This window comes from Haliotis rufescens, unplaced genomic scaffold (genome assembly GCF_023055435.1).
Source record: "Haliotis rufescens isolate VD_foot unplaced genomic scaffold, xgHalRufe1.0.p SCAF_6, whole genome shotgun sequence".
In the NCBI taxonomy this organism is placed as follows: Eukaryota; Metazoa; Mollusca; class Gastropoda; order Lepetellida; family Haliotidae; genus Haliotis; species Haliotis rufescens.
In genome coordinates this window covers 47,310,738-47,327,395 of record NW_025964334.1, presented here as the reverse complement: position 1 = coordinate 47,327,395, position 16,658 = coordinate 47,310,738, and the positions used below count along the sequence as shown (strand labels likewise).

General features: G+C 38.2%; 1 protein-coding gene across 7 annotated transcripts in view; it reads left to right on the top strand.

The window, feature by feature from the left end:
* Positions 1 to 11,057, top strand: part of LOC124146935 (cell cycle control protein 50A-like) — a 29,751-nt gene extending 18,694 nt beyond the window's left edge. For 3 of the 7 annotated variants that reach the window (XM_046517515.2, XM_046517518.2, XM_046517513.2), the window contains 2 exons: positions 2,467 to 2,495; positions 7,220 to 11,057. In XM_046517515.2, the coding sequence (XP_046373471.1) occupies positions 2,467 to 2,495; positions 7,220 to 7,233 (43 nt within the window). In that variant the 3' untranslated portion in view covers positions 7,234 to 11,057. Of the gene's footprint in view, positions 1 to 2,466; positions 2,496 to 5,813; positions 5,863 to 7,219 lie in introns of all 7 variants that reach the window. The other 4 variants (XM_046517516.2, XM_046517517.2, XM_046517512.2 and 1 more) reach the window with 2 other exon arrangements.
* Positions 11,058 to 16,658: the final 5,601 nt, after the last annotated feature.

Sequence of the window (16,658 nt, the reverse complement as noted above, 5' to 3'; positions counted from 1 at the left end):
AATGTTGATCAGTGTTCACAAAGTGCTAAACACTATTCTTTGTTTGATAGGCATTGCTTAGAAGTTGACGGATGACAAGGTAGACACAATTTTATGGATAACAACTTCTTTATTACTGTAAAAAGTGACGTTTCTGTATAGATCCTTATACCCTGCTTGACAACGGTATAAGGATCTATACCGAAACGTCGTTTTTTTACAGTATTAAAGAAGTTGTTATCCATAAAATTGTGTCTATCTTGTAAACACTATTCAACAGACAGACTGACTATCTTAAAACAGTATTTGAAAATAGACAATAAATGTCACGTTTATGAAGGATTTGATATCGATTGCCATACATAACACTGATGTGTTTGTCCTTTTTCTTTACAAATTTGTTTTTTATAAAGAGATGATAAAGATAACTAAAAACTGACAAGTTTTTCAGAGATTTTTCATGCGCAAAAATTATTGTGTAAGGATATGACATCTTGTGTATCAGACAATATTGTCACATAATTCTGATACAGCATTGCCACACATTCTATAGGTACATGCCATACATTGTATTGATACCGTGATGCCACACATTGTATCAATACAGTGATGCCACACTTTGTATCAATACAGCATTGCCATATATTGTATCGATACAGCGCTGCCATTCATTGTTCATGTTGAATTGATACAGGTTTGCCACACATTGTATCGATACACCTTATCCACATATTGTATTGATACAGTGTTGCCACACATTGTATCAATACAGCATAGCCACACATTGTATCGATACAGCATACCCACACATTGTATCGATACAGCATACCAACAAATTGTATCAATACAGCATTGCCACACATTGTATCGATACAGCTTTGCCAAACATTATATCAATACAGCTTATCCACACATTGTATCGATACAGCTTTGCCAAACATATCAATACAGCTTATCCACAAATTCTATAGATATATGACACACATTGCATCTATAAATTATTGCCACACATTGTATCAATACAGCAATGCCATGCATTGTATCTATATATAGTCACCACAGTTTGTATCCATATACCATTCTGTCGATGACAATCCTACCTGATGTCCATCTGTTAGTATAAGCAGTGAATGTCAGTCGTCCCTTGTGGGCAGTCCGACTTGGAATAGGTCCCCAGCAATCAATGCTTGTCAGAAGACGTGACTCAGGCTTGGTGAATTGGTTAATTGCCTGTCATACTCTGACAGCAGGGGATGTTGCACATAATATCAAGGACTATTTCTGGTTGATTATAAGAAGGCTGCCATATAGTATTGCCAAGTGTGATCTCTGACAACAAACAAACAAGTCAGACATCCAATACTAGTGATTCCCGAAGATGACAATTTGAACTCTAAGGCACACAATACCCAATGTAGGATGGTGAAAGTGATGACTTTGATCACCTTGACCCAAGATGTAGTGCTAGCCCATAGGTTAATGCTGTATTCATGAATTAATATTTGAGATTTTACCTGCAGTAGTTTTAATTCTTGAACAGAGCTGTTGGAGTTCGCAAGAACAGCTACGGTAATTAACAGAACCTGAGTTCTGCTTGTATTCACGTGGCATGACTACACTGAGATGGCAGTGTTACCATGGAAACATGGCTGGGAGATGGGACTGTGGTATGCATGTTGTTACCCCTAGCAACACACAGTCTGAGGCCCCCAACATATAACCCAGCCATGCATGCATGACCTCACCCGCTTACAAGGGAGTTATGGTGTATATATCATAATCCTACACTCTTCAAGCGGCCTTTAAGAATCTGCAACCCGATAGCAACTATTTATGTTTAGATTGTCTCCAGTCTTGATCATGTTAATCATCTGCAAAATCAGGAAGACGTTTTTTTGTTTAATACAAAGTGCATCACTCTTATTTCAATCAACATGATCAAGGAAGTGCAAATGTGCACACTTTAAAAAAAGTAAATTTTTGAGCTCTTGCTTGGGGCCCATTATGTTATCTGTAACATATTAATACAGATATTGGCTATGATATTAAATGATATCATACTAGCAATGAAGTGTTTTGTTTAATAGCGATACTGGAATTGAGTTGTTACAGATTTTTGTACAAAAACATGGCTACATTTGCTGCAACCTAGTATTATCTGTCGGTGCAGAGTTACCCCCCTTTGATATATATCCTGATAGATCTGTCCTTTATGTATCCCTCTAATGGGTGTTTATTAATTCATAATTATCTCTCAACATTACCTTTCAGTTGTAGATATCACCTCTATAATAAAGAAAAAGCACACACACAGAATTCATGTTTTGCACATGTTTAAAGTTAAACTTCATTTTTGATTAACATGTCCAAAATTTAATGGATATTGTCAAATGCATATTTTATGCAATGGCAGTGTCATGTGTCTTGATTGATGTCACATTATACTGATTGATATTTTTTTCTTTTTCTTTTTCCCTGTACTTGAAGAAAAAGTCAAGATATTTCGTTTGCAATAGGTACCAGTATGAATTCAGCTACTGAAATAGCTTTATTTGCAAACAACTGCTTTACAATACAGATTTTGAAAGATCTGTTTCATGTTTCGTTATTATATATCTGCTTCTTATTATGATTATCATTAATTTTATCATAACTGAATAACTTGTGAGATAAATTATTTTTAAAAGAACTCTTTGAGGAACATTTGCCCAGAATTAAAACAGAAGTGAAATTTCTTCTGACAGCGCATCTCAATTTGAAAACTTTTTGGTAAATAACATGTGGTAGTCATAAATGTATTTGTTGAAAAATAAGTCATGGATATATTTTTAATATGTACATGGCTGAAATATTGCCGATGCAGTATTAATTTTTAGAAATTCCATCAAAGAGTTCAGTTTGGGAAATTCCTTATTGACATAATCTGAATTTGAACATCTGATGAATATGCAAGGGCGATATTGTATTTGATTAAACTATGACATTAATATAGTAATTGTTAGAAGCAATATTATGATGCTGATATTAATTATGCCGTTTACAAGTAGGTTTGCGGACCCTCTTTCAAAATCTGTCAGTGAGCAAGGAGCACCTAAAGTATTTCGGTAGCTGTGTACACAAATTCCGTGGCATCCTTTGAGTTGTACAGGGGCGTGTAACATGCAGCTTGCAACTGTCTGCTACAACACTACACTTGGACCTTAGTGCATGACTAGCCATCTCCGGCCCTGCTTCATCCAGCTGGTTACGGTTGTAGGCCTTCACAAACGTTCCCCAGAAATAGCTTCTACAGTGTTCATTTTTAGTGATTTATATGTGGTGGTGGTAAAACCTTTCATTTTTATTCTGTAAAATTCAATTTGGCAAAGAGAAGCCTTTCAACCCAGGTTATTGTCTTGGGGTGAGGGGTGGGAGGTGTACTTAGAAAGGAAGGAGGAAAATAGATTCACAAGAGGAAGTAATTTGACAGCAGAACTATGAATAATGGACACAAGCTGCTACTTTTTCTTTTATTGTGATTTATGTTGAAGTATTTTCAAGTAAATGTCTTGTATGCTTTGTTTGGAAGTGATAGATAGTTTAGAAAATACCATGTAAAAGAAATGATACCTTATTGAAAAATGTTGGATTTTTTTTAAATCAGGAGGGTATTAAAATAAATATTCTGAGAAAAAATTATGTTTCTGGGTGGTAATTGCTTCAGCTAAAGTATTCTCATCATTCCGCTCAATGTTGTTGACTGAAATATATGATAGGGGCTTTCAGTGTCTTTCATTTGACTTCTATGTCAATTGTTACTGGATTAATATAGACAAATGTTAGATTAGATTGGAGCAGTCCTCTTTTCATATTGAAATTAAAAAATAACTCTGAAAATCTTATATATATTTTGTTCCTCTTCTATGGTGTTTTCTTAATGCATCATAAACATCTGCAATTCTATCTTATGACTTTTTTTTAAACAGTGTTGCAAATTATTACTTTTTTTTAAGCTCCCCTGACTGAAAGTCAAGTGAGTTTTTGTCATGGCCTTCTTGTCCACAGCAGTTGCGTGTCTGTAAACATCTTATGCCCAGAAACCACTTGACCATTGAAGCTGAAACTTCACAAGCTTGTTCCTACCCATGATGTCACCTAAACTTATTCAAATGTAGTTTCCAATATGGCCACCATGGCAGCCATATTGAAAGAGCTATTTATGGTCATTGTTGTTCAAAGTATAATTAAATTTGTGTAATTGGTAGTGGTTTCTCAGCGTTAGAAATTGACACTAGTCTATTGTCCTTGCCAAACTGTCCAATAGTTAAGTTATCTTAAGGACGAGTAGAAATTTGTCCTTTTTAAGGGTTTTGCTATATGTTAACATTATGAGGACTAGTGGACTTAAACTGTTAGTGTCTATTGCTGTTTCTTGTGGTTTGGAAACATAGATACTTGTTTCATATTTGTCCTCAGTATTGATGAACAAAATATTCGAAAGGCAATGTTAAGTGGCTGTTAACATTTCAAACTTTTGGCTTCATATCCAGGTGAGCTACAGTACCATGGCGCTATTTTTCATTTTATTTATTTGATGTAAATATAAAACGTTATACAAAAGACATAAACTAGAGACTGCTTCATTCTGATGTAGGATTTGTCAGCATTGTCTTCCCTGTGTCAAGGAAGGAGCAGGAAAGCCCATTATATCCACATAGCAATGTTAATGCATCCTCGTCCCTCTGTGCATGTGAGTGCCTGCATTAACTGTGCATATAATCCAATGCCCCGTACAGGTCAGCCACTCTCTGCTTCATCTGCTTCTTTTTATTTAGTAAAAATACTCATGGATGATTTTCAGGCACAAACTCATTCACTAAAGGAATATATGATATTACATGTCAAACTTACTGATATAACAAACTTTATTTTTAGTCCCGGCCAGTTGTTATATATATTCCGTATATATGCTTATAACGAACTACGGTTATAACAAGCTAAAATTAGTGGTCCCTTTGAGTTCGTTATAACCGTAGTTTACTGTATAGTCATAATCCCTGTTTAAGATAAATCCTCTGGCTTATTTTCCTCAAAAGATGCTTTTGAAAAAGTTCAAAGTTGCTTCTTATAAAAAATATATGTGTCTTTCAGATTTCAGTTCTTGCATGAAACCTCGTCTTTTGCTATATCTGTACTAAGTTCAATAATTTATCTGTGTCATCTTGGTCATATGGTCTACAACTGTTTTAGCCTGTACATGCAAATTGATATGCTTGTGCTATTGATAGTTAGTCTGTAGGGCTGTATGTTAAAAGTCCCTGCAGGATGGGATGTAGCAGACAGTTGGGAGCATGTTACACAGGGACCTATAGAGGATGTAGCTGCAGATCTACAAGCTCCGTGGCATGGGACAGCATCTAGCAGAAGCTTTTATGCAAATCAGCATATTTCACCCAAACGTCGTTCTTACTTGGGTCCTTTTCTTCTTTCATTTTCATTAAGAATTTATATATATATTTGATATCTATAAGCACACACACACATTAATTAATGTTATTCATGCTTGAATTTATAATTTGTGTTTTTATAAATTTTGGTAAAAACCACAAATTATTTTTCAGACTAAATTCAGATTTGTTTTATTTTCATTTTATAAATTTGTTTCATTATGATTGTTCAATAAGTAATCATTGTTTTTAGTTCAATAATGAATTTTATTTTGAAATCTAAGATCGCCGTTTGGAATTGTAAAATGTCCTGATCTGCATCAGCTCAATGTGTTTATTTGCTGTGGTAAAGAGAGTTATCCCCCCCTCTCTAGATGCTAGTCAGCCAGATATCTCTTTACATTTCAGACACAATGTTTGGTCCATGAATGTTCATTCATCATGTTCATTCACTTTGGTAAATTTGGTATTTTTACCTGGGTGTATCATCTTGTGCTATGCCTACCTCCCCTTTGACAAACATGGACACTTAGTCTTTGTTTGTGATTGATATATTGCTTGTCATGTGCATGCCCAAAACAGCTTCATGCAATGTTGATTGATCGAATGAGCAGAATTGACAATGTTTCGTAATTCTATGTCCAGGATTAGTAGCTTGTTCAAACTGCAATTTTTTTAGAAATGGCCGTCAAATAAATTGACAAAATAAAATTTCATTATCGGTAATTATTTCTTTCTACAAAGATGAGGAAAATCAACCTTCAAAAATTATAATTTTAGACCAAATTTTGTTTAATGGATGTGAAGACACAGAAGGAAAGTGATATTTTGTCAGGGCCGACTAAGGGTAAATTGCAGAGTTGTGGCCCTTAGTTGTCACGATCTGCTGATTGTGAGAAACCAAATACATGATCCTTCTGTGGGCCTCATCAGCTTGATCATATACATACACGTAAGCAGTAAATGTTGACAGTCTGCATCACTTTAGACTTTCCTTGTGCGTTACGCAGATATGATGTGATTTTACTGACATTTGGTGAAAGCAGCACCAATTCATTCAATAATGGTATAAATGATATTATTTTTAAAATCCCTGCTTATGACTCAGGCTTCTGGCTTATTTTCCCCAACAGAGGCTTTCAAAATGTTCAAAGTTTCTGCTTGTAAAAAGAATTTATTATTATTTTCTTATCTTTACAATTATGGTAACAAGCTCATCCATCAAGCCAAAAATCTAAATTTTTGCAGAAACGTTTGACAGAAAATGTTATAAAAAAGTAATAACCATGATTGCCTGACATGCCATGACGTGCAATATGCCATGACAGTCATGTCATGTTTACATAGAGAAGTACATCTGATCACGTCAAGCTTTACAACTGGTGGTTAGGTAGCTACTGTTCATTTATAGGTTTGATTTTGTTTTAAATTTATCATTTTCAATTTATCATTTTCTTGTTGATTTGCTCTTTGTTTTAGTTTATAACCAGCTTTTAAGATTCATTTTATAATTGTAATGTTCATTATAGATCATGTCAGGAAGTATTCCAATTCTATTTTAATATTAATCATATTACAATTAAAAGTATACTAATATTGAATCTGTAGCAGTTATCCCATTTATAATCTGATGATATTCTTAAAGACCTCTGAATAATATTAAGCCGTACACTGAACACATACCAATGTTTGTGATCACTTTCATAACGATTTGTTAAAACTACTTTTCATACAACAAGAATGACTTATTTTCAATATCTGTGTAACAGCTCCACCAAATGACCTGTGCATTAAGTTTTGTTTTTTGTTTTCAGACATAGTGACATGACCAATGTGACCAACCGTGACGCCTACTAGAACAGGAACAAGAACACCTGGAACCCGGAGGTCATGACCTCAACATTTTCACCTCTATAACAAGATCTCCAATCACAGTCTTTTAGCAAACCAACTTTTGTAAGAAAGAGCCTTCTGAACAGATTGCCTTCTCTAAAATTATCTATAATCTGTTTAGGGGCCCTTTGTTTATATATTATATGGTTTTATGCATTTTTCCAAAACTACAACATGTATAAGGTTGGTGGTAAAAATAACACATTTAAGAAGCATGTTTATTTAATTTTTTGAGTGACATGTTTAATGAATCAGGGGCTGTATGAAATAAACAAATATATAAAATGTAATGAAAGATACATGTCACTTCCCTATCCAGTTTGATTACGGAAATTGGTTAAAAGACTTGACTTGAATACAAGAGACTTTTCATTATTTTTTCATTTCTGCTTGGTTGCTCGAAAGACCAAGTTACATGAGTTCTTACAACTGAATCTTCAGAGTATTTCCAAGATGGACCATATACTGAAGGAAATACTAGTATATAAGGGAACAGCTATGAATGGAAGCATGATTTGTGTGATGTTTGGTATGTAGCCAAACATTGAGATGGTTTGGAAATATACCAAATACTGACTTCAGTTTTTGATTTCAAGCATTTTCTTGAACACAGTGTGCAGTGTTCTGCTTTACTGTAGGTGTTCCTGTATTTCTTTCCATCAGTATATTTGGTGTTTTTAGTTCCCATGTTGCCTTGCTGGCTTTATTTACTACATCACCAGAAATTCTGGAATGTTGTCATTCCTCTGCTGTTTACTGGGTTAAAACAGGGATCATAGTTTCGTATTGTCGCAAACTTCTGCATTGTGTCCTTGACATAATGATGAAACATCTCATTTATAAAATTATCTTTGATATTTAGTGTGCATACATAAAATAAAATATTTCCTCGAGGAAATATTTTTTCTTAACAATTGATACTTTTCACGTTTCTAAAATTATTTTCTAAAACAGTTTCATATAGCTTCTTGTGACGTTCTGTCAACTGAATATCTGAATTTGTTGAGCATGTTTTCTGCAATATTTATAAGAGTTCCCAATTGCTAAGCATTCTACAAGTTATTGAAAAATTATACTTTGTAAGAAGCACTTTTAACAATAATTACTAATATCAAGTATGACACATTTTCATCTCATAACTGAAGCACATTTACAAATTACTCATTCCCTAATCGGCTACTGCTGAATTTATGCTGACTTTTGTATCTGTGTGTATACTTCGAATAGTTGTTTAAAATGCTGTTGTTTTTTTTAGTTTCACCTAAACACTTTAAAAATGAAGGATAAGCTTAATCATGTCAGTCAGCATATGAAATTGGTTGTAAACTAATACCAAGCATTGACATGGTGTTTCTTATCATGATTGTTGTTTATTCTTATTGCTTAGTGTGTCACAAGCATTGTGTTGACCTATTGGCTTTATCGGGATGTGTCTGTCTGTGATCAGAAGTGATGTTCATTCTTTAATATGAAACTTTCTTTCCAATGTCTGATGGGATGCCTCTGTAGGATACCAGGTTAGGATGGTGGCCGAGTAAACTGCCGGGCAAAAGAAAGTATACACCCAAGTTTTATGTGGCTAAGAATGAACAAACGAGAAATGGTTATTCTTTTGTGATGTACTCGGACCTGTTTTGGATCTTACATTTGCAGTGTTCTGGCGACTGTTTTCAGCCAAATAATATTTGTAATGCTTTGGTCAAATCCTGTTTAGAAGTGTATACTTTCTTTGCCCCAGCAGTTTATCTGATGCTAGGCGTAACGGGACTAATGAGGATGTGGTATTGTCGCATTTTGATGGCTTAGATATTTGCATCTTTCCAAGGCAAGGGAGTTAACTGACTATAAAACTAGGCTGGAAATGAAGTTGACATCCGGTTTGTAAACTACTGTGCAGATTTCAGTAGATTGCAGGATTTGCAAGCATGTGTACCGCCAACTTTGTGACAACAGAAATTTTCTAAATCTTTTAATGCTTTTAATCAAGGTGCTTACATGATTTGATGCACTTAAGACCCATTTTATTTCAATATAGATCTTGATTATCGATGAGATTGTCTTCACTGGAGCAAATGCAACTGATATTGGTCAATAGGAGGGATATAAATTGTAACAGACACTTGTCCAGTCTAGTGCAGCAAGGGTGGAAACAGGACTTTTACAGTCAGTTCATTCCCTTGCCTCGGGAAGATGGGATATTTGTGTGTGTGCTATGATCTTGCACAGACTCAATTGTTTATAGGTCTTTGTGATCATGGTTATAAAGTTGGATTTTTTTCTGACTGGCAAGAGAAAAGGTTGGCAGGGGAGTTGTGTTTCTAAATAACGTCAGGATCTGCTGATTCAGCCTGGTTATGATCCTTGGTATGTCAGCATCTCTTGGGCTTCACCAAAGTGGTAAGTGAGAGTGACCTGCATCATTTCCTGCTGTACTCCATCCTCATCCTGAAATACAGTCAACATGGCTTAAAACATGAATGAAGTTATTGAACTGCTCTGGTTTTACATTCCATGACCAATCATAGGACATTACAGTTCAATTCTGTGGAGTGGCTGATATTGACTTCTCTTAATGTGGCTGCATCTAGCACTAATGCTCATTGGACGTAGTGATCTCATCCAGCAAGTGGTCCAAAATTGTAAAGTTAAAAAAAATGTCGGTGAAGTTGTAGACTTGTAGCATTGATAAATATTTTTCTGATCTATTACTGAAACAATTGTTTCACATTGAATGTAATGTGAATATTCCACCAGTTGTTGACAAGAGATACTTCATCCCACAGTTTGGAGAAAGTATGCTAGTTTTAAGCTGACTCATTATATTACAATTTTGGTTTGATTGAAATCTCTTTATGGTAATCTGTATGGTACTCTACATCAGGTATGTGAGAATAGTGTGTGTGATGTGTATGTTGCCATGGTTATTGGTGTAACAAATATGGAAACATACTGTATATGATGATGTAAGTTCTATATACTGTGTAAGATATCCCGTGGTTGTACATCTTGCTAGTCTGTTTTTCAAATTGCACATGTCGGTAAAATTGTATATTTCTTTTATTGTTGACCAGATTGCTACTGCTGTAAACAGTTGTACACTCTGTACATATCCTCTGTGTTTGTCCATATCCTCAGTCCAGTGTCCTTGACCGTTGTGATCAATATCAGACCGTGAAAAGCTTTTTAAATGTTTCTCATCACCATGCAGGTCATGTTAAACTTGCTCTGTCACAATTTGTCAAGGCAATCAATTTCTATTTTTATCCATTAAAAATTTTGTTTTATATTAGCATGTTTTCCCTATCGATGTAAACATTGTTTGGATTTTAACATTACTTTTCCTTTCCATGGTTTCTGCCTATTGACCTTATTGGTATAAAGCCATGTGACCTGACAATTAATAATATGAAACTAAACAAAGGTTATAAAAAGCAGACATTATTATTGAGTACAGGATGTAGCATATTTAGAGAAAGATTATTCTCCTTATTTTCACCATATGAAAGCAGGAATATAAAAGCAGTGCTTGTTTCCCCATTCTGTGTGAGCTGTTCAGCTCTGTAGGCAATGCCAGGTGACAATGTATCCTTCAGGGCAATGTAACCTTGACACTCTCCTTTCTCTCACAATTACTCTTGCTCCATAAGAAACATTGTTGTACATAGCAATCTTTGTCACTGTGATTTTAATTTATGTCAATGTATACATTTGATTTAGTAATTATCAATTGTTATGTTTTCAATAAATCTATTCTGTGAATGTGTTCTGTTTGTACGTCCTTCCGCGAAATATGTACATGTGGCTTGTGTACTCCCTTGCTTAGGTATAGTTGACTCCATCCTTGTGTCGAGTTGACTGGTCCTGTACTTACTACAGATGAAGCATGTAGGCTGACTCCATCCTTGTGTCGAGTTGACTGGTCCTGTACTTACTACAGATGAAGCATGTAGGCTGACTCCATCCTTGTGTAGAGTTGACTGGTCCTGTACTTACTACAGATGAAGCATGTAGGCTGACTCCATCCTTATGTAGAGTTGACTGGTCCTGTACATACTACAGATGAAGCATGTAGGCTGACTCCATCCTTGTGTAGAGTTGACTGGTCCTGTACTTACTACAGATGAAGCATGTAGGCTGACTCCATCCTTGTGTAGAGTTGACTGGTCCTGTACTTACTACAGATGAAGCATGTAGGCTGACTCCATCCTTGTGTCGAGTTGACTGGTCCTGTACTTACTACAGATGAAGCATGTAGGCTGACTCCATCCTTATGTAGAGTTGACTGGTCCTGTACATACTACAGATGAAGCATGTAGGCTGACTCCATCCTTGTGTAGAGTTGACTGGTCCTGTACTTACTACAGATGAAGCATGTAGGCTGACTCCATCCTTGTGTAGAGTTGACTGGTCCTGTACTTACTACAGATGAAGCATGTAGGCTGACTCCATCCTTGTGTAGAGTTGACTGGTCCTGTACTTACTACAGATGAAGCATGTAGGCTGACTCCATCCTTGTGTAGAGTTGACTGGTCCTGTACATACTACAGATGAAGCATGTAGGCTGACTCCATCCTTGTGTAGAGTTGACTGGTCCTGTACATACTACAGATGAAGCATGTAGGCTGACTCCATCCTTGTGTAGAGTTGACTGGTCCTGTACTTACTACAGATGAAGCATGTAGGCTGACTCCATCCTTGTGTAGAGTTGACTGGTCCTGTACATACTACAGATGAAGCATGTAGGCTGACTCCATCCTTGTGTAGAGTTGACTGGTCCTGTACATACTACAGATGAAGCATGTAGGCTGACTCCATCCTTGTGTAGAGTTGACTGGTCCTGTACATACTACAGATGAAGCATGTAGGCTGACTCCATCCTTGTGTAGAGTTGACTGGTCCTGTACATACTACAGATGAAGCATGTAGGCTGACTCCATCCTTGTGTAGAGTTGACTGGTCCTGTACATACTACAGATGAAGCATGTAGGCTGACTCCATCCTTGTGTAGAGTTGACTGGTCCTGTAGTTACTACAGATGAAGCATGTAGGGTGACTCCATCCTTATGTAGAGTTGACTGGTCCTGTACTTACTACAGATGAAGCATGTAGGCTGACTCCTTTCTTGTGTAGAGTAGACTGGTCCTGTAGTTACTACATTTGAACATGTAGGCTGACTCCATCCTTGTGTAGAGTTGACTGGTCCTGTACTTACTACAGATGAAGCATGTAGGCTGACTCCATCCTTGTGTAGAGTTGACTGGTCCTGTACATACTACAGATGAAGCATGTAGGCTGACTCCATCCTTGTGTAGAGTTGACTGGTCCTGTACATACTACAGATGAAGCATGTAGGCTGACTCCATCCTTGTGTAGAGTTGACTGGTCCTGTAGTTACTACAGATGAAGCATGTAGGGTGACTCCATCCTTATGTAGAGTTGACTGGTCCTGTACTTACTACAGATGAAGCATGTAGGCTGACTCCTTTCTTGTGTAGAGTAGACTGGTCCTGTAGTTACTACATTTGAACATGTAGGCTGACTCCATCCTTGTGTAGAGTTGACTGGTCCTGTACTTACTACAGATGAAGCATGTAGGCTGACTCCATCCTTATGTAGAGTTGACTGGTCCTGTACTTACTACAGATGAAGCATGTAGGCTGACTCCATCCTTGTGTCGAGTTGACTGGACCTGTACTTACTACAGATGAAGCATGTAGGCTGACTCCATCCTTGTGTAGAGTTGACTGGTCCTGTAGTTACTACAGATGAAGCATGTAGGCTGACTCCATCCTTGTGTAGAGTTGACTGGTCCTGTAGTTACTACAGATGAAGCATGTAGGCTGACTCCATCCTTGTGTAGAGTTGACTGGTCCTGTAGTTACTACAGATGAAGCATGTAGGCTGACTCCATCCTTGTGTAGAGTTGACTGGTCCTGTAGTTACTACAGATGAAGCATGTAGGCTGACTCCATCCTTGTGTAGAGTTGACCGGTCCTGTAGTTACTACAGATGAAGCATGTAGGGTGACTCCATCCTTATGTAGAGTTGACTGGTCCTGTACTTACTACAGATGAAGCATGTAGGCTGACTCCTTTCTTGTGTAGAGTAGACTGGTCCTGTAGTGACTACATTTGAACATGTAGGCTGACTCCATCCTTGTGTAGAGTTGACTGGTCCTGTACTTACTACAGATGAAGCATGTAGGCTGACTCCTTCCATGTGTAGAGTAGACTGGTCCTGTAGTTACTACATTTGAACATGTAGGCTGACTCCATCCTTGTGTAGAGTTGACTGGTCCTGTACTTACTACAGATGAAGCATGTAGGCTGACTCCATCCTTGTGTAGAGTTGACTGGTCCTGTACTTACTACAGATGAAGCATGAAGGCTGACTCCATCCTTGTGTAGAGTTGACTGGTCCTGTACTTACTACAGATGAAGCATGTAGGCTGACTCCATCCTTGTGTCGAGTTGACTGGCCCTATACCTACTACAGATGAAGCATGTAGGGTGACTCCATCCTTGTGTAGAGTTGACTGGTCCTGTACTTACTACAGATGAAGCATGTAGGCTGACTCCATCCTTGTGTCGAGTTGACTAGACCTGTACTTACTACAGATGAAGCATGTAGGCTGACTCCATCCTTGTGTAGAGTTGACTGGTCCTGTACTTACTACAGATGAAGCATGAAGGCTGACTCCATCCTTGTGTAGAGTTGACTGGTCCTGTACTTACTACAGATGAAGCATGTAGGCTGACTCCATCCTTGTGTCGAGTTGACTGGCCCTATACCTACTACAGATGAAGCATGTAGGGTGACTCCATCCTTGTGTAGAGTTGACTGGTCCTGTACTTACTACAGATGAAGCATGTAGGCTGACTCCATCCTTGTGTCGAGTTGACTAGACCTGTACTTACTACAGATGAAGCATGTAGGCTGACTCCATCCTTGTGTAGAGTTGACTGGTCCTGTACTTACTACAGATGAAGCATGTAGGCTGACTCCTTCCTTGTGTGGAGTTGACTAGTCCTGTAGTTACTACAGTTGAAGCATGTAGGGTGACTCCATCCTTGTGTAGAGTTGACTGGTCCTGCACTTACTACAGATGAAGCATGTAGGGTGACTCTATCCTCGTGAAGAGTTGACTGGTCCTGTACTTACTACAGATGAAGCACGTAGGGTGACTCCATCCTTGTGTAGAGTTGACTGGTCCTGTACTTACTACAGATGAAGCATGTAGGGTGACTCTATCCTTGTGAAGAGTTGACTGGTCCTGTACTTACTACAGATGAAACGTGGGGTGAATCAATCTTTGTGTGGAGTTGACTGGTCAGGTTCTTCGGGACTGAACCGCAAAAGAAACCTCTGTACTTGAAAATAATTCATGAAAGTTTCCGATTGAAATATCAATGCATTTTTGGAAGGTATCTCGTTTTTGACAGTCTGTAACTTCGTTTAATCTTGATGGCCAAAAAGTGACACAAATATGATAAAATTGGTCGCCAAAACGCAGCTTAACAAACGACCATGCTACAAAGTCCCGCATGCAAAATCAAAATGCACGTGTGTGTCCATATGCCTTATCCTGATCAAGGGGACCCCAATACGTGGATACAACATTCTCGTATCGATACTAGCGCCAGGACAAGACTTATAAGGAATCGGAGACACCAGGCTTTAGGAAGACTGCAAGCTCGCCAGACAGCAAGAATGGTTAGGAAAGGCTTTCCTCCTGTATCACCCGTAAAGTTATATGTGTATGCAGTGCCGCTCAAACCTTTTAATTATACACATTTTTATTAATTTTTTAAATTATTTTTCAGTTATTTATTTTTATTTTTTTTATTTTTTGGGTGGGGTGGGGGGTGGGGAGCGGCGTAAGTCTTACCTATAAAACATTACTAACCTGTTAGATGAATTAAACAAAGAACCGACCCAAGCTACCTACCCTACCCCACAGCCAGTAGAAGTCAAATAAAAGAAAACTCCACGCAGGGATTAAGTCATTCTGATGACAGCAGCGCTGTGGAATACAGCAGCTATACAGGTTTATTTAATTTAATGCAACGCATTAATTGGTCAAAACATAATTTCATTACAAAACATTATATGTACACAAATATATAAAATACAGAAAATACACATAACCACAACACTACCACAATATATTCAGGAAAGTTACACAGAGCTACAGAAACTGCCCGACAAACGGTTGCAACCGACCAAAGACGCATCAGTGCTGATACAGTGCGTCAACGTTTGGCCAGCAGGAATAATGATCACTTTCTCACAGCTCGTCACCGCCATGACCGACTACAGCGGACCACGCAGCATCAAACCAGTGGCGAACCTTCATTTCTCGGACGAAAGCCGATACTGTGTTTCCACGGCAGATGGCAGAGAGAGAGTTTGCCGTAGACGTGGGGAACGCTATTCAGATGTCTGTGTGATGGAAAGAGAATCCTTGGGTGATCCCAGCCTCATGGTATGGGGTGATATTGTTCCCCAACAGAGAGTTGGTCGCGTGGTGTTTAGGCATATTGGTCGAGGCAACGGTATCACAGCTGCATGCTACGTCGATCTGGTCGTCAGACCTCACATCGTGCCACATTTTGGACGTCACGATAACCATGTTTTCCAGCACGACAACGCCCGTGCCCCACTTCCAGAGCAACAAGTGACTTCCTGCAACTACGTGACACCCGAACGATACAGTGCCCAGCACTCAGCCCAGATTAACACCCAAAGAACACACGTGGGACGAGTTTCAAATAAGACTGAATGACGTTCGACCAAGGCCGACAATTGCGGATGAACTCAGTCAGGTGTTTCTCAGAGTGTGGGCCCAAGCGCCAATGGCCTTCACCAACCGACCAATTCACTCCATGCCCCCGCTGGAACACTGATCCGTCGTCCACCATGCTAAGCGTTGAATGAATGGTACGGACCTACGAATTGTCTGTCGGCCAGTTGTCCTTGGTCCGGGACATAATACCTGGTGTCCAATGTCCATAGATATTTAGCCCGTCTAGCCATTGTGACCAGCCAATGTCTCAACTTGCAAAGGGAGCCAATAACTGTTCTCCGCAGTTTCTGACATCCTTATGACAAAACACAATGTATTCGTAATTTGTTGTGATCCACGTGATGTACATGATGCACGTGCAGGGGATCCTCCCAATGGCACCCGCAGTGGTTCCCGGAACCCCGATTGGTCTGATACGATACGATACGATCTAATATATCGACAACACTCTAGAGAATATTTAATCATTTTGGACTGAACCGCCGTGTTTTGCAACCTCAACAAAAGGAATTCGTTTCCTATTTGACCAATCAAGACCACTGATCACTTTCCTT